Source organism: Vanacampus margaritifer, chromosome 11 (genome assembly GCF_051991255.1).
Source record: "Vanacampus margaritifer isolate UIUO_Vmar chromosome 11, RoL_Vmar_1.0, whole genome shotgun sequence".
Classification (NCBI taxonomy): domain Eukaryota; kingdom Metazoa; phylum Chordata; class Actinopteri; order Syngnathiformes; family Syngnathidae; genus Vanacampus; species Vanacampus margaritifer.
Window position 1 is genome coordinate 3513643 of NC_135442.1, and position 22765 is coordinate 3536407.

Sequence of the window (22765 nt, forward strand, 5' to 3'; positions counted from 1 at the left end):
CGTAGTTTTGCTGTTACTTTTAACCATAAAGTGTTTCCAACTTGAAATTGCTCATGTTTGAACTTGGAATTTCTCACTTGAAAATGAGAAATGGCGTCCATCACATTATGTATTGCTGAAGCTTTTTTTTTCTTTCTGGTGTGGTAGCAATGCTTCCGTATCGTACTTATGATTTGAGTCCTTTTGTCACCTCTGCTGTGCAGCCAGTTGGCCGAAAGCTCCTGGCCAATCACAAACGGAGCAGACTTTATAGCTCCTGGCTCTGACTTCTTCCTATTCAGCCCACTGATGAAATGGGTGTGCGTTTTTTTTTTTTTTTTTTTTTTTAAAATGTGCTTTATGACTTGACTGGAGGGCCTCGAAAAGGAAACACCTCCAGACAGGAGGAGCAATATCAAGTGTGTCGAATCCAGAGAGCATCTTTCTACTCCAGTTAAAATCTGACAGCATGTCCTCTCACCTGGAGAAATCCCAAAACTTCCGCATCGAGGCTCTCCTGGCTCACCATGTGGACCGGAGGCCGACCGGCGATGGCGCATCCCCGCAGGCGGCCCATACCGGGAGCCCGGTCCGCAGCCCGCGGTCCGAGACGCCCTCCCCCGGGCCCCTGAACGTCACCCTGGCCCATTCGGGAATGACGCCCAATGCCGCCGCCTACAACTTCTCCGAGGTGGGATTCGCCGCCATGCACGGCGGGGGGTTCCTGGGAATGCACCCGAGGTGCGTGTACCCGTTGGCGGCCATCGGCGCGCAGCCGCCCGCCTTCGTGTATCCCGGCTTCCCGCAGCTGGTCCAGCAGTACCCGGGTCACTTGAAGGCGGGCGGCGTGGCCGGGGTGCACCCGCTGGAACCCTGGATCAGAGCCGGGATGGTGTTCCCGAGACTCGGAGAATATGGAGGTGAGTGCGTCCACATTTCATTTTTACGACACACTGTTTATTTCCGAATAACATTCCATAAATTTCTCGAGCTCTGTGACCACATTTTCTCAAATTCAACTTAAACGCATTTGTTGCAAATTCATGTGAAAACGGTTTGATTTAATTGTATCAAAAAAAAAAAAATACTTTCCTGTTGCTAGCCAAAACAATAGGCTCGGGTCAGTGTGGGTTTAATGCTAAATTCCGTCTGTTCATGATGATTTATCTCCTTAAATGAGATGCAAAAATGACAATAAATGTGAACCCCCCTCGACCAAGCACTTCAGCAATGGATAATGTTTACAGTGTTTTCATTTAGATAATGGACCTCCGTGGGAGTTTTATTTGCTTTTTCAGAGCAATATCGTCTGAACAGAGCTGGCCCTGGCACCCTTGGACGATAGAGTACTTTGAAAATATTTTGAAATATATATATATATTTTAAAAAGACAGATTATTAGGCTCCTAACGCTATATTGGATTAAAAAAAACAAATGTAATTTCATGTACAGTAACACAAATACAATCTAGGCCACAAGATACTATGTTTTATAATACAATGAACAATTGCAAAACAAAATGATAAACTACTGCCCAAATAACGCAATGCCCTGCAATTAGCTGGCGACCACTTACCTTATATCGCTCATTGACAGCTGGGATAGGCTCCAGCATGCCAAGCGAGGATAAGCGGTTCAGAAAATGTATGTATGGATTAAAATGAGAATTAAAAATCCACGTTGTGTCCTGCAGCAGCACCGGTCCAAGCGGGTTTGTTGGGGAAGTGCCGGAAGCCCAGGACGGCGTTCACCAGCCAGCAGCTGTTGGAACTGGAAAACCAGTTCAAGCTCAACAAGTACCTGTCCAGACCCAAACGTTTTGAGGTGGCCACTTCGCTCATGCTGACTGAGACGCAGGTACTTTCTGTTTAGCACTGATGTTGTGCTGTGAATGTCATATTGTGCTGCAGTACACAAATCCACAGAAGTCTGTCCAAGTAGGCTCGTGTGAATGCGAGAAGCATTACTTTGTATTTTCCTGCCACCGATTGCTTTAACATGCATCTACTTCCACATAATTAATCAGATTCACATCATTCTACTTTCATCATATCTCAAAAATTCATTCCTCGCGGGCTATTATTTTTCTCATTCCAAAAATTCTGAGGTCCCCCCTAAAATTCTGAATTTGCAACCGAAAATTCCCCATTCATTCCCAATGGGGCTATCAACATATCACATTTACTTGGTTCCCATTTGAAATTCAAAACATTCAGCTCATTCATTTTTTATTTTTTATTTTTTTCCCAGGAGAGCTCAGTATTGTTCATTCGATTTGACATCATCATTGCTCTCCTTTTTTTTTTTTTTTTTAAAAACAAATTAAAAAATTTTAATATATATATATATATTTTAAATATATATACATATATATATACATAGCTCATTCAAATCACATTAGGAACGATTTTCAACTTGCCAAAATTGTCCATTCATCAAAAAATGTACCATTTTTCACCACTAAAAATCCCACCAGGAATGGATATAAATTCCCAATAACACATTCAACAAAACAGATTCACATCATTGTTCTCATTTGAAATTCAAAACATTCGCCACATTTAATTCACCTTGGTAACGGTTTTTAAAACATGCCTTAAATTTCCTCATCTCACAAAATATTTCCTCATTCATTCTCATCATGTATCATTTTGTATCATCCCGTATCATTTTGTATCATCCCGTATCGTTCTGTAACATTCCACGTGCATCCACACTTTTTTCCTTCAGCATTCACACACAATTTCTCCCAAATTGCTACAGCCCGCAACGTTCCAACCTTTCTCGTTGAACACTACTCTACCCCAGGTTAAAATTTGGTTCCAGAACAGGCGAATGAAGTGGAAGCGAAGCCACAAAGCGAAGGAGCAAGCGAACCCGGCGTCGCCGCTGAGCGACGGCGAAAGAGCAGACAGCGTCCAACTCCAGGCCGACTCTCCCGGCTCCAGCCTGGAGGATGAAGATGAGCTGCAAGGCGAGGAAGAGGACGAGGATCCGGGCCTGCTGCCGGGTTCTCTGGGCTCCCTCTTGAGGCGCGCCGGTGGAGTCACAGGGAACTACAGAGCTTATTTGGAAGAGGAGCTGGAGGAGGGAAGTTCAAGAAGAAGTGGGGTTTCCCCGTAGTTGTGGCGTGTGTTTTGATTGTTTGTATATTGCTGTGGAGAGGACAATGAACAAGGGAAGCAGGTGCACAGATTTTATTTATCACCAGCTGCCAATGGAAATGGTGCCGGTTTATAAAACCACAATGATACTTTACACGCATTTCAATTTTTTACATCGGCTGTAATGATTCAGATTGTCAGAATCCATTCAGACTTGGAGGGCATTCATATACATGATAATAAAATCATTTATATTTAAATGTCATCTAGGGCAAGCATAACTGCATTTCAGACTTTCTGTCGTTACATGACTATTGGTGCTTCCTGGTTTGGTTTATAAACCACGCTAATGTATAAAACGTGAAATATATTAGAATATTACAAAATTGGTCCAACTTGAATTAAACATTTGCATTTGACGTGATGGAAAACTGCAGACTAGACAAATTAAACTAACGCTTTACATATTACATATTTGATTGAACTCTAATGTTAGTTAGCCTGTGTATTCTTTAAAATCTTTTCAACGAATGTGACTTTGTCAAAGTAATTTAAGAGTCCTATAATTTAATATATTTACCTTGATTTTGTAACTGTGATTTTCTTTCTTTCATTTTTTTTGCATATAATTGCTCAGCAAATAAAGTTGACAAATGGCAATGAGACGCATTCGATTTGAATTCAATGGCACGCATTATGGAGTATTAAATAAACGCCAATAAGTTACTATTGTGCACATAATTCTCCTTCGCATTTTAGTCCTCTTTGACGTTCCGTAGTTACCATGGCAACATACAACAACTTGTCAAGGACTCTCTCTGGACTACAAATTCCTTTACGTGATTGTTGTTGTTGTTCTTTTGATAACAACACAAATGGAATAAGTTGTTATTGTCGGAACGTTTCCACACTCTAAGCAGGTAAGCGTGCGTTTTTCTCAGATTAACATATTACCACTGCCTGGGTCCTTAATGTTAGTCAGCACAAGACAATCGAAGTTTTAATGACTTAACTAATTATTTAATGTAAGGCAAAGCCTGCTATATTAGGGACACGGGTGTAAAAGCAATCAAATAATACTAATTTAGCGTGTAAAGATAAGAGCTAGCCAGAGTGCTAACTGGCTAGCCAGAGTGCTAACTGGCTAGCTCGCTAGCTCTCAGCACGTCATTATTTACATTTGAACTCATTTAACAGTGCTGTAGAGCGATATTTGTCAGGAACTTTGTCCAAATTCCAAATAGTGGCGTGTTATAGATTTTCATTTTACAGTGTCATCTTAACTGCAAACATGTTGCATGTATGACTCGTCAATTTCTTTCAACTTTTAAAACGAACCGATCATTGGTTTGCTTGTAACAATATTGTCTGATTTTGTTGTCGTTTTAATCTCATACGCAACCGACGCTTCCTGTAGACAGAAAATACATTTTGTGTTCTTGTTATTCTGATCAGTACCATGTAAATATGTCAAATGAAATATAACAGCAAGTCTCATTTTCCTTGTTTTCAGTCATGTTAGCTGAGTCTGAGGGTCCGAAGCCAATTGCGTCAGAAGCACTGTGGAAGTCCTCCATTATTGTCAACAATGCCAAAGTAAGTAATGTACACTTTTTTGTGCTGCAGGAACCTCCCCACCACACACACACACACACAAATCCAAGTACACTGTGGAAGCCTTCTTCCCATTTTAATCAGAATTTCAGCTGATGATGATTTACCGTCTCTTTTTTCTTTTTTTTTGTTTCCTCCCCCTGTCAGCATCCAGCGACTCAGCACAAGCACCTGCGGCGTGCGGCCCTAGAAAAAAGCTGTTTCCTCGGACTGGAAACGAAGTCCGAGCTGCTTTGGGAGGACTGGGATGAGGGCAGAGAATTCACCAAGTCGCTGTCGTTAAAGAACGTTAATTTCAAGCTCCAGAAACTTCAGTTAAGGTTAGCGGTGGTTTTCTAACGGCTACAGACCAGACATTTTTGCATATTCCGTTTTTTTCTCCCTCTTAGACCTCCAGCAACCAAATTCTTCAGCATCTCCAGTTCCAGGACCATCGCCGTGAGCCCGGGGACGACTTTGTCCATACCGGTCACGTTTAAACCTACAGAGAAGGTAGTCGCAGTCATGCATTGGTGTAACTAGTGAGTTAACTAGTAAAGTCATGCGATTAATCAGGATTAAAATTGTAATCACCTGACGCCACAAATTTTTAATAATCTTTTTTTTTCATTCATTCGCTGCCATTGACGGCTATAAACGTCAACAATTCATTTAAACTCGTTGAACATTTTTCCCACTTTTGTTAACTAGAGTATGAAAACCTATAATTTTTTTTCATTGCACATTTAGAACAGATATAAAATTTGCGATTAATTGTGAGTTAACTAGTGAAGTTATGCGATTAATCAGGATTAAAATTTTAATCACCTGACGCCACAAATTTTTAATAATCTTTTTTTTTTTCATTCATTCGCTGCCATTGACGGCTATAAACGTCAAAAATTCATTTGAACTAATTTCTCTTAATTTAACATTTTTCCCACTTTTGTTAACTAGAGTATGAAAACCTATGATTTTTTTTCATTGTACATTTAGAACAGATCTAAAATTTACGATTAATCGTGAGTTAACTAGTGAAGTCATATAATTAATTACAATTAAAAAAAATGTTATTGCCTGTCGCCCCTAATTTTTTTTATAATTTAAAAATAAAAGAATTTATGGCAGTGAATGAGTTAATATTATGGATATGGATGTCTGCCTCACAGCAAGATTATTATTCTGTCATTTTGTGGCCTGATATATATATATATATAATACACTTTTTTTTGTTTGATGTTGTCCCTGTGAAATGTTTTGTGTGCGACAGTGCAAATATGAGGACAGCATTGAGTTTCTGGGCAAAGATGGCAGCTTCCAAGTGTCCCTTCGAGCTGTGGTTCCCTCGCCGGCCCTGGAAGTGCCGGACGCTGTGCTCCTCCCACTCTGTGCGGTGCATCAGTCTGCTTCTGCGACTCTTTTGCTTAAGAATCTCAGGTGAAATGTTTTGAAAGCTTCTTCTTCGGACATTGATTTTTAACCCGTGCGATGCGCCGCACAGCAAACTGCGCACGTCCTTCTACTGGGAGTGTTCAGAACCTTTTCAAGTGAGTCCAGCGGAAGGCGTGCTTCAGCCCAGCCAGGAGATTCTGCTGATGGTCCTGTTCCAACCACAGGAGGCGCTGTTGTACAACAAACACGCCTGTTGTCGTTTTGGGGCGCAAGGAGAGAAAGCGGACTACTGCGCCACGGTGCTTCTTCAGGGAGTGGGTACTGTCATTATTCAACAACACACTTCAATCAATCTTGATTTAAATAGCACTTTTTATACAAAAACTCAAAGTGCTTTACATAGTTTAAAAACTAATTCCAAGCCCACCTCGCCCCATAATACCGATCCACAAAAAAAAACAGTGCAGAAACAACAAACTGTTTTTTCAATGCCGATACCGATAACCGATATTTCAAGCCGATATTCATTTGCAGTAAAAGAGAAAATATTCAAAATTTCTAAAAATGTCTTTTTTCTTTTCCTTTTAAACTTATAAAGAATTGTCAGCTTTGTTTAAAATTATAACAAAAATTGCAGGGAGCTTCCAGGGTCATCAGCACGTGTTGAGCTCAATTAAAAACTAAGCAAGTAAATAATTCCCTAGTTTTTATAATTTCTAAAAAAAAAAAAAATTAAAAAAAAGCATAGGGTGTTCATAGTGTCAAGCATATTTTTTTTTAACAAAGTGGAAATTTAAATAAATCCATAAATGAAAAATTCCCTGTATCTCACTGAGTGACAAATGCATGTGAAATGTGAATGTAAGCTAAAAAGGTTTCAAAGGATCTTCGCAGACAGTAAAAAAATTGCCTGACTATGTTTGAAATATCTTTGTGACAAGTAAAAACTGTCTGTGAACATCTTACAAATCCTGATGAAAACTCTCAATTTTGCTAATGTTTGCAAGCAATCACTGCTCAGCGCGATATCAACGTTATCAGCCTTTGAATTGGTAAAAAGGCCGATGCCGATATTTGTCAAAATGCCAAATATCGGCACCATAATCGGCCCCTGCGATAATTGGTTTATCCTTATACCAGACTATAATAATTTTTAAGAACATAAGACAGAGCTAAAACGATAGATAAGAACATACTAAAATAATTTTAAAAAGAGAGGAATAATAATCGAATATGTTCAAACGTGAACGGATGAGGGCTGCGTATCCACGGCTTGAATCTTTCCCCTCTTGTGTCTGCTCTTCGTGGAAGCCAAGTACCCGTGTCTTCAATTGAGAAGCCCAAGTTCTAAGGAGAAACAAGATGGCGGTCCGGTCCTTAACTTTGGTTCTGTCGCAGTTGGACAAAGTTCGCAGAAATGTTTTGAGATCTTCAATCCCTCACATGTGAGTAAGGCTTCGTTTGAACCCGCAGGGCCGAGTCACAAATCCCGGATTTAATGCTGCAGTTGTTCTTGCAGGTCACGGCGTTTTTTTCCCTCATCCGACTTCCTGGAGGCGTGCCCTTGCTGGGGTCCGAATTCATCTGTGATATCGAGATCGGTAGAGTCGCTCCAGGTGGAAGCGTGACGGCGAAAGTCACTTTTGTGCCAAGCGTTGCCGATTCGGTCTCGGTTGAGTATTTGACTGTGGAATGCAAAGGGGCGCTCAACAAAACCGTGCTTAAGCTCATTGGAAACTGTACAGGTAGGACAGACGCCATTTTGTGATCCCAACTTGACATCAATTCATTCCCTGCATGCATTTTCTTGTTCTCAGGTCCCAAGCTGTCTTTTTCTTCATCCGTGGTTGACTTTGGCTGCGTCGAAGCGGGAGCCGCAGCGTCACAGACTATCGACATGATCAATTCTTCATGCGTTCATGCAATCTATCAATGGGATCTGGACTGCGCTGGCCACAGCGTGTTCAGCATCCAACCACAACACGGCACCTTAGCCCCCAAGAGCTGCATCACGCTGACCATCGTCTACCTCCCCAGCGTGCCTTTTGCCCACCACAGAAGCGTCACTTGTTTTATACTGCACGGGGTAAGCAACCATGCCAAGATTGATACCATAAAGGATATTGTGGCAAAAATCGAAAACATCGTTGAAAGCGGGTAGATGGCAAAATGTGGAAACTCACATTTCTTTCAAAATGATATTAAGCAATTTGAGATGCTAAATAAGAATATTACATATGGTCACTATTATTAAGATAATATATTTGAACTCTTTGACTGCCAAAAACGTTTAATAACGTTTAGTAAAATCCTAAGGAGGTCTGCCAAAGACGTTAAAAGTCGTTAACTATGTTTTTTTTGTTTTTTTTTTTGGAAACGGGTGGAGGAAAGCCTTGGTATTATGTGTGTTTCCATAGTCCAAACACAAAATTTTCTGTGGACCTTGAAAGATCAGTCAAAATGCTTAAATCAGCTGGCATCCCTTTTCTGAAAACGCTTGGCAGTCAAAGAGTTAACTCTTAATAATAATAAATATGCTGGGATTTGTAGCCTTGTTTCGACAAGGAAGAGGTGAATTGAGTTGACCTGTATATAAATACCTGCATTTTAACAGGCTTGAAGTTACGATAACTCTGAGTTGCCCCTTGATTGTTTAAAAAAAAAAAGTATAAAATAAATATTTTTGTTTTTACAAACCCAAATAATTCTTCAATAAAATAAGGGAGGGGGCCAAATGGAGAATGGCAAAAAATTATTGAAAAAAAATTGAGAACTCCTTCCTGAGAATACGTGAAATCACAGCTGCCAATCTGCTACTCTCCATCAACTGTAGTTTCCAGATGTCATACCACCATTCACCACTAGATGTCAGACATGGCTTAGTTGCGCTTACCTAGGGTTGTGAATGGCTGGCATGAGGCCCATTTGAAACTTATCTCGATACACATTTGATTGAAAATTGATTTCTTAAAGGGCAAAATGGTTTGATATGATTCGATGAAATTTGGAAGCGATACGATTCTCAATTCCATACGATATTCATTTCGAAAGTGAGCAGTATAAGAAACAAGACGGACATAATCGCAAACAAGAACCTCCAGCCTGCTCTTGAACTCACATCCATCTTTTGTTTAGGAGCCTTTGTTCTTGGACCTGATTGGCTCGTGCCACTCAGACCTCCAGAAACCAGCTGCGCTCACGCCAGAACATTTAGAGGAAAGTCAAGAGGATCGTTCTGACGTGATGAGCTTCCTGCTGCCGAGCAACAGCACGCAACTGGACCCGCAAGCATTCTGCTTATTTGCAGATGAGGTGAAGCGCGGCCACGCCTACTTTTCGCCCCCAACCCCGTTGTTGCTCAGCGAGACCTTCTCTGTTTGGATTCTAGAAATCAAGCCGGCAATCGGATAACATCTCGCTCGCGCGCTCGATGACGCCCAAGGAAGACGCCGACCAAGCGGGCTCGGCGGAAGCGGATTCGGCGGCTTCGTCGTCGCCGTCCACGCGGGTTTCGGTGGTGCCCAGCGAGCTGCTGTTCAATCAGCTGACGTCGTCCGTGTCGGCCTCATCCGCACCTTCTCAGGGCGTGGCCGTCACCAACAACGCCGCCGTCAAAGTCACGTAAAGTCGCCTCCGTCTTCATGTGTCCGATTCTACGATTCTATTTTTTTCTCGAAAGCCTGAATTTGTTTATTTTCTTCTGTCTGTTTTTTCTTCTAGCCTGGTTTGGACCAACGCCTCCGACTCTCCATTCTCCGTTTCTCCGTCAACCCGTGACCTGTCCCCGCTCAAGTCCACCTCGTTCCGAGTGGCTTACAATCCAAAGCAAGCAAATGCACTGCACGCGGCTCAACTTGAGTGCTTGGCTTTTAAAGTAGGATCAAGTTTCTTTCCAGAGTGTTTGCTAATAAGCTAACTGAGTTTTATATTAAAGACGAACTCTCTCAAATTTAACTCATTCACTGCCATTGACGGCTAAAAACGTCAAAAATACATTTGAACTATTTCTATTAGTTTAACATTTTTATTCCTCTTTTGTTGACAAGTGTATGAAAAGCTAGATTTTTTTTATTGTACATTTAGAACAGATATAAAATGTGTGATTAATCGTGAGTTAACTAGTAAAGTCATGCGATTAATCAGGATAAAAATTTGAATCACTTGACGTCACAAATTTTTAATAATCTTTTCTTCTTTTTTTTATTCATTCACTGCCATTGACGGCTATAAACGTCGAAAATTAATTTTAACTCATTTCTATTAGTTTAACATTTTTTTTCCCACTTTTGTTAACTAGAGTATGAAAACCTAGAATTTTTTTTCATTGTACATTTAGAACAGATATAAAATTTGCGATTAATCGTGAGTTAACTAGTAAAGTCATGCGATTAATCAGGATAAAAATTTGAATCACTTGACGCCACAAATTTTTAATAATCTTTTCTTCTTTTTTTTTTATTCATTCACTGCCATTGACGACTATAAACGTCGAAAATTAATTTTAACTCATTTCTATTAGTTTAACATTTTTTTCCCACTTTTGTTAACTAGAGTATGAAAACCTAGAACATTTTGTTCATTGTACATTTAGAACAGATATAAAATTTGCGATTAATCGTGAGTTAACTAGTGAAGTCATACGATTAATTACAATTAAAAAATGTAATTGCCTGTCGCCCCTATTTTTTTTATAATTAAAAAAAAATGAATTTATGGCCGTGAATGAGTTAATATTATGGATATTGGATGTTTGCCATTTTGTGTCCCGATGTCTTATACGTCGACCCTTTCCCTGTGTAGGCACAGCCAGATGACTCTTGTGAGAATGAGGAACAGATCAGCCCGCCGTGGTGTGTCATCGTCCGAGTCATTGGCCACTCCTTTGATCGTGGAAAAGAGCATTTTTATCCCCACTTCTCACTTGAGCCAAGTAAAGTGGTAAGCGGGACAACTACAGAAAATTACATTTTTTATGTATGTCATACAGAGGCTTTTTCTACCATTAATCTGACCTATATTCTATACAACTCAATGGAATTAAAAAAATATATTTTGGAGTGAGGAAGTAGAAATAAAGAACTGCGGTAATGTGGTTGCATAAGTGTGCACACCCTCTTATAAATGGATGTGGCTATGTTTAAAATTAACCACTTGTGCTAAAGTCAGTGCACGCATTCCAACATTTATAGTGCCTCTTATTAACCCCAAACAGATTTCAGGTGTTCTAGTAGGCTTTCCTCAACATTTATTTTTATATTTTTTTGTGCCGACACATTTCCTCATGTGTTTGGCAGATTTTGTTTTGGTCCGATAAAACGATAAACGATAAAAACAACCAAATTTTATTTGTTTATTTTGGGTTATTCAGGGGCGCTTTTCAATGATGTGTGCTGACTGACGGAACATTGCCACATCCTGCGGGGTAGTGGGTGGGGTGGGGGGTGTACACTTGTGCAATTTCATTACCTTAGTTGTTAATTTTTTTACATGCCATTTCAAAAGATAAACATATTTTGTGTTGTACATTATGGTCACATTAATGGTAGAATTATTATTTTTTTCAATCATTTTGGCTCTTTTTCATGCTACAAAAAACAGGCATTTAAATAGGGGTGTGTAGACTTTTTATATCCGCTGTTTATTCCATTCATTCGTTGCAGGTATTCACGGGCCTTAGTGTTCGCTCCTATCAGACCTTGCTATTGCGCAATACCGGAGAGCAGCCCCTCACCTTCTGTCGGAACCTAAACGAAAGCTTCGACCCCACCTTGGAAATGTCGGTGTCGGTCGTGCCGAGGTGCGGCTTGCTCCCGCCTGGCGCTCACCAAATCCTCACCGTCATAACCACTCCCAAAGAAGACTCCCCCGTAGACGGAGTTAAACTGCGCCTCCAGCTCAATTGCACCAAAAGCACAACGGTACGACACAGACCGGAAATATTCTCCCACAAAGCTTTCTTTTGATGCACACGTGTGACTTGACGTTGCTTTTAGGAATTGACCGTCTTCAGCATGTTGGAAAAGATGAATATGTCACTTGGCGGAGATGCTAGCTTATATTTCCAAGATACGTGTGTGGGCTCACCCACTCAGCAGAGCCACCACATCAGAAACGTCTGCCGCATACCTCTAGGGTGAGTTTCTTTTTTTTTTTTCGAAAAGCAAAATTGTTGAATTGCTTCGATTGGTAACACACATTTAATCCAAAGTGAATATGTTAAGTGAATCAACTGATAATTAATTCAAGTTAAATATTCACTTTGGATTAATTTAACTCAATTGTGTGTTACCAATGGAAGCAATTATTTAAATTGGCACTTTTTTGATGCGATGAGTCAGGCTCAGGTTCGGCAGAGGTCAAAACACAAAGCCGACTCAAATGAGTCGTGATTTCTTTATTGTTGTAATCCCTTTATAATAATTATGACAAGCAAATAAATAAATTAAAAAAACAACGAAGCCACATGTACAATGAAACGTATGGTGTTCCACAGGGTTCAATTCTGAGGCCTCTGCTTTTTTCAGTAGACCTATATCTTGAATTAAAAAAACAAAAACAAATTTTTTGGGGGGTGAATGTGCTTAGGAAACTCGTGTGTTTTAGAATCTCCAAGCAGATTAGGAGCCACTGTTCTAAATCATCATAATTCTGTAATTTGTTTTCTCTGACCATGTTTTCATAGCTTCCAATGGAGCATTCGTGACTCGGACCAGCATCTCATCTCTGTCCAACCAGAATCTGGTGAACTGCAAGCCAACGAGAGTGCGGTAAGGGACGTGTGGAATCCTTTCCAGAGCTTTAAAAAAAAAAATTTAAACAAGATTTTTGGGGATTATTTTGACATTACAGCATCAGAAATGGTCCTTTAATCCAAAGGAAGAGAAAACATATGTCTTTGAACCGACTCTCTCCTTCTGGCCGATTCAAGACCCCAATTATATAAAGTCCATCCTTACCCTCAAAGTAGTTGGGAAAGGCGCTAAAGGCTTCATACAGGTATGATTTTTTTTTTTTTATTCCTATACGCGTGATACTTGCAAAGAAGCACAAACGTGGATCAATAATTTCCCGCTTCCTGTTCAGGCGGTTAAAGATGTGTTAGAAATGGGAGACACGCTTGTTGGACGTTGTCAGTCGATTGACGTCCCGCTGGTGAACAACAGCACCTGCTCCATCTCCTTCAATCTTTCCATCCAGCAGACGTTACCAGAAGAGCAACTTCAGCAGGACCTTCAACCTGCGCCAATTGGTAGACCTTAGCACAATTATTCACAACATTTGTTGAAAGAAACGTTTTTGATTTGTTTGACCAATATTTCAAAGGGGAAGTCAACCTTCAACCTCTCTGGACAATAATATGTTATATGTGACCTCACTAGTCAAAACATGACATTCTGATTAATATTACATTTGTGCAATATGAGTTATGAAACAAAATCCAGCCGTTTTTATCCATCTCAGGGGGCGGCCATTTTGCCACTTCCTGTCGACTGAAGATGACATCAAAGTTGCTCGGGGCTCAGGTAACGACCAATCACAGCCCACCTGTTTTTTTTATTTTTAAAGCTGAGCTGTGATTGGTTTATACCTGAAACCTGAGCAACTGTGATGTCATCTTCAGTCGACAGCAAGTGACAAAATGGCCGCCTTCTGATACTGATAAAAAACTGCTGGATTTTGCTGCTTAGCTCATATTTCACTAACGCAATATTAACCAAAATACCATATTTAGACTAGTGGGGCTGTATAGAAGATATGATCATCAATAATTTGTTTTTGGATTGACTTCCTCCTGTGTCCGTCATGAATGTGTCATGGTTATTAATAAGTACACAGTAAATTCTGTAGAGTAAATTTGAATCTATTTAGAGTGGGACCAAATAGACTCAGGTTTAGAGTAGGCTAATATTTACACTTGGAAGAGAGTTTGAAAAAAAGTCACTCAAGGGTTGAGGAATGAACTCCCAACCTACAGCTTGGGAGACTGCCACTCTACCACCTGAGCTATGCCACTCCTACCGTTTGCTTATCTCCAAGATTAGACCAAAAATGTTGTTTTGGAGTTAAGAAGATTCCAGCTGACACAGCAGGAGCTGCTTGGCTCAGGGAGTACATCGGCTGTTTCCCGAATTTGGTCGTGAGTTTGTTCCTCAACCCTTGAGTGACTTTTATTATTTTTTTCTTCCAAGTGTAAATATGACTCTAAAATGGAATCAATTTGACAATTAGAAGCGCTCATCAGAGGACACGACCCTAACCGTGCCCGGGTTTGACCTTTTCCAGCCCTGCAACTTGACTGTGAAGGGGCAACCGTGGCTGCACAGTCTTCATTTCTGCTCCGAGCCACATTTCGGCCGGATCGACAAGCCAGCTACAGGTGGGCCGTCAGCTACCAGACGCTCGACTCCAGCGGTACGTTCAGAAAACACACACTCAACTCAAACGTTGTTTTTGGCGACCTGATTTTGAATTTTTTTTTTCCTTCCCAGGCGCGCTGCTGTCCCCTCTTCAAGCGTTGTGCGAGGTGCGCGCCAAGGGCGTGTTCCCCACCATGCAGGTGAGCGACGTGTGCAGCGGCGGCGTCGCGGCTTGGCTCAGCAAGACGTACGTGTGGAAGCTCCTCGCGGTGGACGGCCTCAACGCGCAGCTGCTCTCCTTGCCCGCCCCTGTGGAGCATACTTACAGGAGCCCGAGAGGGCACAGGTGGAGCACACGCATTCTTTATTTGGAGTTGTTCTTCAAATGGGAATTTGATTTGCCTTGTCACAGTGTTTTTTTTTTTTTTTTTCTATTTGCAGTATGCGCACGTATCCAGCCATCTTAATCAAAGCCATGCTGGATTTGAATTTCGGTGCCGCTCCTCAGAATTCAGAAGCTTCTACTTTTGCGTTGATGTTTCACAACTCTGGCAGCATCCCCGTGGAGTGGTAAGTAAAAACACGCGCACACGCGCACAAATCTGTCATTGAAGAGATGCATCAACAGTTTTGTCGTGATTTGCTTCCTCTCCCAATTTAGGACCTTCTTGTTTCCAGACGACCAACAGGTGGACTTCAAGCACTGGAGCCAGAGAGAAGATTTGTGTCACAACGAGCTGGGGCAGATGCAGGCATGCCGACATTCTTCTTCCTAAAAACATATCAAATCAATTGTTTGGTATGATGCTTTTTAAAATTATATTCCTGACAGGTTGCAGAACTTTTCAGCGTGTTCCCCCTGTCAGGAACTCTGCTTTCTGGACAGCAGAAATCAGTACAGCTCAGTTACAGGTGAGACATTACGGAGTCACAGTTTGGCCTTCTCCACTCACTTAAAAAGTGCAGAACTAAATAATGGGACCGCCGTGCTAATAAAACAAAAAATACTAACCCATTACTTTTCCTTACCTTAGATTTGGCCCAGTTTAAAGCTCTGATGTGATTGTGACACATTATGATATTTAAAGTAAGAACAGAACAGAAATGTTGTTTTTATAATCCTATTATAATCCTATTATTTTAGATTTAAAAAAAAGAAGAATATTTTCCAGTAGGAAAAAAAGGTGTAATGTGACTTTAACTCATTCACTGCCATTGACGGCTATAGACGTCAAAAATTCATTTGAACTATTTCTATTAGTTTAATTTTTCCCCACTTTTGTTAATAAGAGTATGAAAACCTAGATAAAAAATGTATTGTACATTTAGAACAGATATAAAAGTTGTGATTAGTCATGAGTTAACTATTGAAGTCATGCGATTAATTACAATTAAAAAAATTAATCGTCTGACGCCTCTCATTTTTTTAATAATATTTTCTTTTTTGTTTAATTATTTAATTATTTATTATTATCCCAGGTTTTCATACTCTTGTTAACAAAAGTGAAAAAAATGTGAAACTAATAGAAATAGACCAAATTAATTTTTGACGTCTATAGCCGTCAATGGCAGTTAATATCATCATATTATTTAGACTTTTTTTTTTCCTGGCAAAACAGGCCTTTGTTCTTGAAAAAATTAAGCAAAATACAGCTTGTTCTTCTAACATATTTTATTTTTATTATTTTTTATAGAGGGCAGCACGGTGGCTGACTGGTTAGCACGTCCGCCTCCCAGTGCAGAGGACGTGAGATCGAGTCCGGGCTTCGGCCTTCCTGGGTGGAGTTTGCATGTTCTCCCCGTGCTTGCGTGGGTTTTCACCGGGTACTCCGGTTTCCTCCCACATTCCAAAAACATGCATGGCAGGTTAATTGAACACTCCAAATTGTCCCTAGGTGTGAATGTGAGTGTGGTTGTTCGTCTCTGTGTGCCCTGCGATTGGCTGGCAACCAGTTCAGGGTGTACCCCGCCTACTGCCCGAAGCCAGCTGGGATAGGCTCCAGCACCCCCGCGACCCTAGTGAGGAAAAGCGGCCAAGAAAATGGATGGATGGATGGATTTTTTATAGAAAATCTCATGATACTGCAACTTTTCATTTTCAAAATTATTATGCCACTTATAAGTACAGTTTTTTTTTTTAATGTTTCATGGGTGTTAGGATTATAAAATGGTCCTGGGGGGGGGGGGGGGAATCTCTCTAGAGTAAAGATAAAATATGTTTCAGTTATCCAATCAATAACAGCAATATGTGACATGATGTTCAAATGTGCTTTTTGCAGCCATGTCATTGCCGGGACACATCAGCTGCCAATCATTTTGAAAATCTCACATGGCAGAGAGATCTTGGTAAGTTACACCCCCCCCCCCCCCCCCAACACACATTTTTTTTTTCGTTTGCTAATTATGACTTCCTCACGCTTTTTGTACTTGACAGCTGCACTTCCAAGGGGTGACGGTGGAGCGAGAACGACCACATCTGTACTTTTTATCCAGGCATCACGTTTTCACTCCTATCATGATTGGGGGTTTGACGCCTCCGATGCAGGTGGGACTTGGCCCACGGTCCATAATGCATTGTTTGCGTTCTGAAACATGGAGCGGCCATGTTTGTCTTTTGCGCCGCAGACGTACGACCTGTACAACGGCGGCGACGTCCCCGTCCGCTACGAAGTGGACGGCGGCGTGCTGTCGCAGCTGCAAGAGGACAATTTCAATCAGCCGCTGCTGAGTTGCCTCAACCCGGTGGGGGTCGTCCTGCCCGCCAAGATGGCCAAGCTGGAATTCATTTTCTCGCCGCTGGAGGCCAAGATGCACACTGTACGCGTCTTCAGTCGCCGTCCCTCTTCGGACTCATTTTCTCGGCAAGTTATTTGTAATAGTCGTCTTTTGTGTCTTTGGTATTGGCAGGTGGACGTTCCTATTCACGTCCAACACGGCGAAACGACTGTAGTGAGGTTCGACGCCTGCGGCTTAGATACTCAACGAGATGTGTTCCCAAGCACTGAAAACAAAGCTGCAGCCCGTGTACGCAGGATTCCCATCCCCGGCCAGGTGCGAATGGAGACATTTGCGTCATCACACTTAACTCGTTCACTGCCATTGACGGCTATCGACGTCAAAAATTCATTTGAACTATTTCTATTAGTTTGACATTTTTTGGAGTGTGACGACCTAGAATTGTTTTATTGTACATTTAGAACGGATATAAAATGTGTGATTCATCGTGAGTTAACTATTGAAGTCATGCGATTAATTACAATAGAAAAATGTCATCGTTAAACCCCTCATTTTTAATAATCTTTCCTTTTCATTTTTTTAATTAGGGGCATCAGGCAATTAATTTTTTTTAAATTGTAATTAATCACATGACTTCACTAGTTAACTCACGATTAATCACAAATTTTACATCTGTTCTAAATGAACAATGACATTTTTTTCTAGGTTTTCATCCTCTTGTTAACAAAAGTGAATTATTTTTTGACGTCTATAGCTGTCAATGGCAGTGAATGAGTTAATAAATAATAATATAAAGTATAATTTGACAATATCATACTGAAATATATGCTTTTACTGTGGGTTTACGTCACTTCTGGTTAGATTTGGCATGACAGCTTACAGTCAAGCCTCTTTTTATTGTCCTAATTATTACATATTGTAGATACAATTCTAAAGGTATTATTTAAATTTCATTTTTTGGTTTTGCAAAAATAATTATTTTGTATCATAATTTCAATTTGACATAATTTTTTTTATCTTTACAAATTGTTGGTCTGTCTTAACATTGTCACTCATTTTAAGGCATCAACAACAAATTTAAATGGTTGAAAATAGCTCGAGAGCAAATGTAGTCACTCTTGAACACTTGAATTGTCCGAGAAGGGTCGTTAAGCTCCGCCTCCTCTCTCACTCTGCTGGAGCCGCGCAGCATTTTGTAGCCTTAAAATTCAAAATCTACAGACAATAATGAGTGCAAATAGTTGGGTTAGATGCATTTGAGTAAGTCCTGTTAATATTCATTTTCATTTCCTAAAACTGCTTAATCAGCTCATCATTTATTGATTGCGTTCCTCATGGCTCTAAGACCTTTGAAAAAGAGTTTTCAAAGTGCCTGAAAAGTAGTGATTTGAAATCCAATTTGAACATACGCTATACAAAACTACTGCACCTGCGCACTTTTTTTGGGGATGATTTTACATTTGTTTGTTAAATACGCGTGTGCAGACTGCGTTCCTGTCGGAGGACAACATCTCTCTGGGCGAGATCCCGGTGCTCTCGCAATCGTCCAGAATCTTCTTCCTCACGAACGTGTCCTTAAAAGAAATCTTCTTTAAATGGTGTTTGACTCAGGTGAGCGTCACACAGCCAGAGAACGAACGATCGCGTTGCTAATATGCACGTGGCGATCGATTCGGATTGATTGGCTGTGCCTGGTGACATATTGGTAATCATTTGGGTTGTGTCGGTTTTGTATCGGTGTAAGGTGATCCGGATCCAGCCTAAACAAGGCCTTCTACGTCCGGGGGAGAGCATCATTTGTGTGCTGACCTTTATGGCGACCGATTTCCCGACGATTCATCATCTGGACATCATCTGTCAGGTATCCCCCTTATCAATAATGTTATTCTTTGCATTATTACTATTATCACTTTTGTTATTCTTCAAGCGCTGTATTCCGTTTCTCCTCTCGTACCTCGCAGCTGACTGAGCAGGCCGCACTGGTGCAATATTTGGACTCTCTGCAGCATTGGGAACGGGAACGAGAGCAGCAGCAAAATGAATTCACCATCACCGAGCGGGACCTTGCAGGAAGCCCGAAAGTAGGGATGCGCCATTCATCCAAATTCAGTTGCAATTTCGATTATTATGCTCCACAATTACAAAATCGGCACAATCGTAAAAAAATAAAAGATTATTAATACTCATTTTGAGTTGTTTTAATTTATATAGTTGCACCTTTTTAAATAAAAAAAATTAACAGCCATTGACGGCTATAAACGTCAAAAAATCATTTTAACTATTTGTATTAGTTTAACATTTTTTTTCACTTTTGTTGAAAATAGAGATTTTTTTTATTGTACATTCAATTTTTTACATAAAATTTGTGATTAATCGTGAGTTAACTAGTGAAGTCATGCGATTAATTGCTATTAAAAACTTTAATCGCCTGACGCCACGAATTTTTAATAATATTTTCTTCTTTTTTTTTTTATTCATTCACTTCCCTTGACGGCTCTAATCGTCAAAAATTCATTTGAACTATTTCTATTAGTTTTACATTTTTTTTCCACTTTTGTTAACAAGAGTATGAAAACCTAAAAAATGTGTATTGTACATTTAGAACATATAGAATTTGTGATTCATCGTGAGTTAACTTGTGAACTCATGTGATTAATTACAATTAAAAACCTTTAATCGCCTTCTGGCCCCTGATTTTTAATAATCTTTTTTTTTTTAAGAATTTATGGCAGTGAATGAGTTAATAAATCTTGTTTGGTCCAAAAGGAACATGCATAATTATAGTGTTTCAAATAATTGTATTTGTATTAATATTTTTTTAACATTTTCTTTTTCATTTTTAAATGATTGTACTAATCGTGATTTCAATTATTACCAAATGAATCAAGTAAGGTCAGACATATTTCCATCTTCCTCAACACTTTTTCTTTTCTGTCTTGTCACAGGCGCCAGCACCTCCAGCTCAAATAAAAGAGCCGCCACTGGGAAAATACAAGGTGACTGAGAGTCGTGCGTTATTTCCCGTTCGGATGTAGCGGAAAACGGGATATGTCAAAGATTTTTTTTTTGTGTGTGTTTTCCTCCAGGCTCTTCCACCAATTTGTAGCAGGGTGGCCCGAGCAGAGCAGCGAGCTCAGGCGGAAGCTGTGAAAGTGTTGAAACGGCCGACGGCGCCGCAACCGACGCTGGTTCATCTGGAGTTGACGGCGCGCTCCTATCGGTCGCAGGAATACCTCCGATACTTCCCCGATCGCTTCAATAATCGCTTCAGGTAAGGAAGTCAACCTTTTTAAAACGCGTCAATAAATTTGAATATAGTTAAAAAGTGGAGTTATTTAGATTCACTAAACAGATTAAAATATTTTATGATTTTCACATTTACAATTACAAGGGTTTTTTATTTTTTATGTTAAACTGTTTCATCTATCATTTACTCACAAAACATCATCTGCGCGCTTTTTCCGACAGGTGCTTCCAAACGATCAAGCCTCTGAGGCCCAAAATGTTGACGGACACGCTACTTCAAGAAGGGCGGCCATTGCAGACGCTGGGCGCCCAGCGACACTTCCTCGAGCACGCTATCACTTCTGTCATCAGGTAACGTCGTCCTTTCCAGATAAGGTACGATCAAGCCTGGCTATTAGCAACGGACTCCATCCGGATCATTTGGACTTCCGCTTCGGACTCAATATTGAGTTGTGCCGCTTGTTCAGGAGCAGTTCCACATTTCTTTCTTCTGTTTCAGCTTTTTGATGCTCTCCCCTCAGCATTCACATTTTATTTTACCCGGGGTCGGTAGTTCGCAAATGTTTCAAACAAGGTGGAGGTTTTGTTGAGAAAAAAAAGTCGATTTAAATAAATAAATAAATATAGGAAAGCAAAAATACTGTACTTAAATATAGATTGAATACAATGTATAAACGTCTATAGAGGGAGCCTGCAAAATTCCAATTCTTATTTTTAGGATTTGCCTATAAGAATTAATTTGGTAGTTTCAAATGTGTTTATTTCCCCCCCAGGAGCATCCTGGATGATGAGGCATTTTCCCGCTCTCTGCTTACTATGGCATCCAAAGCTCTTTTCTACAAGCCCAAAGTCATCTTCTGCACACCTTCGCCAATACCGCAACCCCTGATTGGCCTGAACGAGACGAATCCCGAGCTTCACGTTCGCGCTGACGGCTCGGGGACGGCGGGAGGCTCCGGGGCCAGGCTGAAAATGGCGCCGCGCGCCGAACACATACCGGTGGGCGTGTTCAATGATATATTACTCAACACCTTCCAGAATGTGATGATGGAGGCAGTCAGAGGAGATCTGGACCTCACGGAGCATCTCAGAGTGTCCTCGCCAAATGTCTCGGTCAGGTAAAGACACGCAGCTGATTTGATTCTCTCCTATATTAGTTGCATGAACTCATTTACTGCCATAAATTCATTTAAAAAAATTTTTTTATTACAAATTAAAAGCAAGAGGCGATTAAAATTTTTAATTTTAATTAATCGTATGACTTCTTCACTAGTTAACTCATGATTAATCACAAATTTTACATCTGTTCTAAATGTACAATAAAAAAATTCTAGGTTTTCATACTCTTGTTAACAAAAGTGGAAAAAATGTTAAACTAATAGAAATAGTTAAAATGAATTTTGGACGTTTATAGCCGTCAATGGCAGTGAATGAATAAAAAAAAAGAAAAAGATTATTAATAATTAGGGGCGTCAGGCGATAAAAGTTTTTAATCAAAATTAATCGCATGACTTCACTAGTTAACTCGCGATTAATCACAAATTTCATATCTGTTCTAAATGTACAATAACAAAAATTCTAGGTTTTCATACCATTGTTAAAAAAGTGAAAACAATTTTAAACTAATAGAAATAGTTCAAATGATTTTTGGACGTTTATAGCCGTCAATGGCAGTGAGTGAGTTAAAAGGGACCCAATGGCAAATTGAACCCCAAATTGAGGAGACGCAACTATTTTTATGCAAATTTCAAAGTTACTTTTTCTATCATATGATTTTTTTTTCACAAATGAAAATGTTAAGACGGTGTCTCTTCCTTGAATAGATCCAGGAGGTACCTCACTGCCAAAGTCAAGAAAGAGGACAAGGAGACAACCCAAAACAAACCGCCCCAGGCCGATTTTAAAGCCTCGTCATCAACAGAACATCAGACGGACACATGTTGAGCAAATGACCATCTCATATTGATCTTTTTTCATCTCCTCCTAACGTGCGCCATACTGCAATTCCTCTCAATATACTGAATCTCGCACAGGATAAGCACTTATGGCTCCTTTCTATAAGTGCTTTGGATCAACTGTTGCACTTTGGTTCTGTAACGTGAAAAATAATTTAAAAAAAAACATTGCACAAATCATGATTTGTACATAAATAAAATTTAAATGGTCATTGTACATGTAGAAAATAAAACTGCTTCAATTCACAGTTGCATTTTAGCTTATTTATTTATGTATCTATTTATTTTATTCGATCAATGCGTTCGGTTACTGGTACTGGGGTCCATGATATATGCTGCCATCTGGTGGCAGCACCGGAGCATTTTTTTCATCCATCTCAACAACATTGCATCATAGCTTCT

At 40.2% G+C, this 22765-nt stretch overlaps 2 protein-coding genes across 5 annotated transcripts; both read left to right on the plus strand.

Annotated features, from left to right (window-relative positions):
• Window positions 1–229: 229 nt before the first annotated feature.
• Window positions 230–3615, plus strand: LOC144060701 (motor neuron and pancreas homeobox protein 1-like). Of its 2 annotated transcripts, none has more exons than XM_077580465.1 (3): window positions 230–899; window positions 1674–1837; window positions 2789–3615. In XM_077580465.1, exons 1-3 carry the CDS (start codon window positions 449–451, stop codon window positions 3101–3103), a joined length of 930 nt encoding a protein of 309 aa, XP_077436591.1. In that variant the 5' UTR covers window positions 230–448; the 3' UTR covers window positions 3104–3615. The 2 variants fall into 2 exon arrangements, with proteins under 2 accessions (XP_077436591.1, XP_077436592.1); XM_077580466.1 differs by having other exon boundaries at window positions 1677–1837.
• A 239-nt stretch (window positions 3616–3854) lies between these two features.
• On the plus strand, window positions 3855–22611 carry cfap65 (cilia and flagella associated protein 65). 3 transcript variants are annotated; one of them, XM_077581019.1, is made up of 35 exons: window positions 3855–4004; window positions 4598–4680; window positions 4846–5018; window positions 5088–5190; window positions 5948–6114; window positions 6179–6387; window positions 7381–7514; window positions 7589–7814; window positions 7887–8155; window positions 9205–9381; window positions 9458–9690; window positions 9790–9943; window positions 10870–11007; window positions 11730–11987; window positions 12063–12202; window positions 12752–12836; window positions 12919–13065; window positions 13153–13318; window positions 14353–14481; window positions 14559–14772; window positions 14868–14996; window positions 15088–15178; window positions 15259–15338; window positions 16706–16772; window positions 16861–16971; window positions 17052–17243; window positions 17334–17477; window positions 18648–18773; window positions 18907–19023; window positions 19124–19243; window positions 20108–20158; window positions 20249–20433; window positions 20631–20759; window positions 21182–21526; window positions 22232–22611. In XM_077581019.1, the coding sequence occupies exons 2-35, from the start codon at window positions 4600–4602 to the stop codon at window positions 22350–22352; spliced, it is 5211 nt and encodes a 1736-aa protein (XP_077437145.1). In that variant the 5' UTR covers window positions 3855–4004; window positions 4598–4599; the 3' UTR covers window positions 22353–22611. The 3 variants fall into 3 exon arrangements, with proteins under 3 accessions (XP_077437145.1, XP_077437146.1, XP_077437147.1); XM_077581020.1 differs by having other exon boundaries at window positions 19124–19242; window positions 20113–20158; XM_077581021.1 differs by having other exon boundaries at window positions 5948–6070; window positions 6179–6383.
• Window positions 22612–22765: the final 154 nt, after the last annotated feature.

What these genes read in the sequence shown, in the direction of transcription:
- LOC144060701 (XM_077580465.1), top strand. Translation starts at nt 449, where the DNA reads ATGTCCTCTCACCTGGAGAAATCCCAAAACTTCCGCATCGAGGCTCTC. An exon ending in GAGACTCGGAGAATATGGAG is followed by an intron (nt 900 to 1,673) that starts GTGAGTGCGTCC and finishes TGTGTCCTGCAG; the next exon opens with CAGCACCGGTCCAAGCGGGT. An exon ending in TCATGCTGACTGAGACGCAG is followed by an intron (nt 1,838 to 2,788) that starts GTACTTTCTGTT and finishes ACTCTACCCCAG; the next exon opens with GTTAAAATTTGGTTCCAGAA.
- cfap65 (XM_077581019.1), top strand. Translation starts at nt 4,600, where the DNA reads ATGTTAGCTGAGTCTGAGGGTCCGAAGCCAATTGCGTCAGAAGCACTG. An exon ending in GCGCTAAAGGCTTCATACAG is followed by an intron (nt 13,066 to 13,152) that starts GTATGATTTTTT and finishes CTTCCTGTTCAG; the next exon opens with GCGGTTAAAGATGTGTTAGA. An exon ending in ACCTTGCAGGAAGCCCGAAA is followed by an intron (nt 19,244 to 20,107) that starts GTAGGGATGCGC and finishes GTCTTGTCACAG; the next exon opens with GCGCCAGCACCTCCAGCTCA.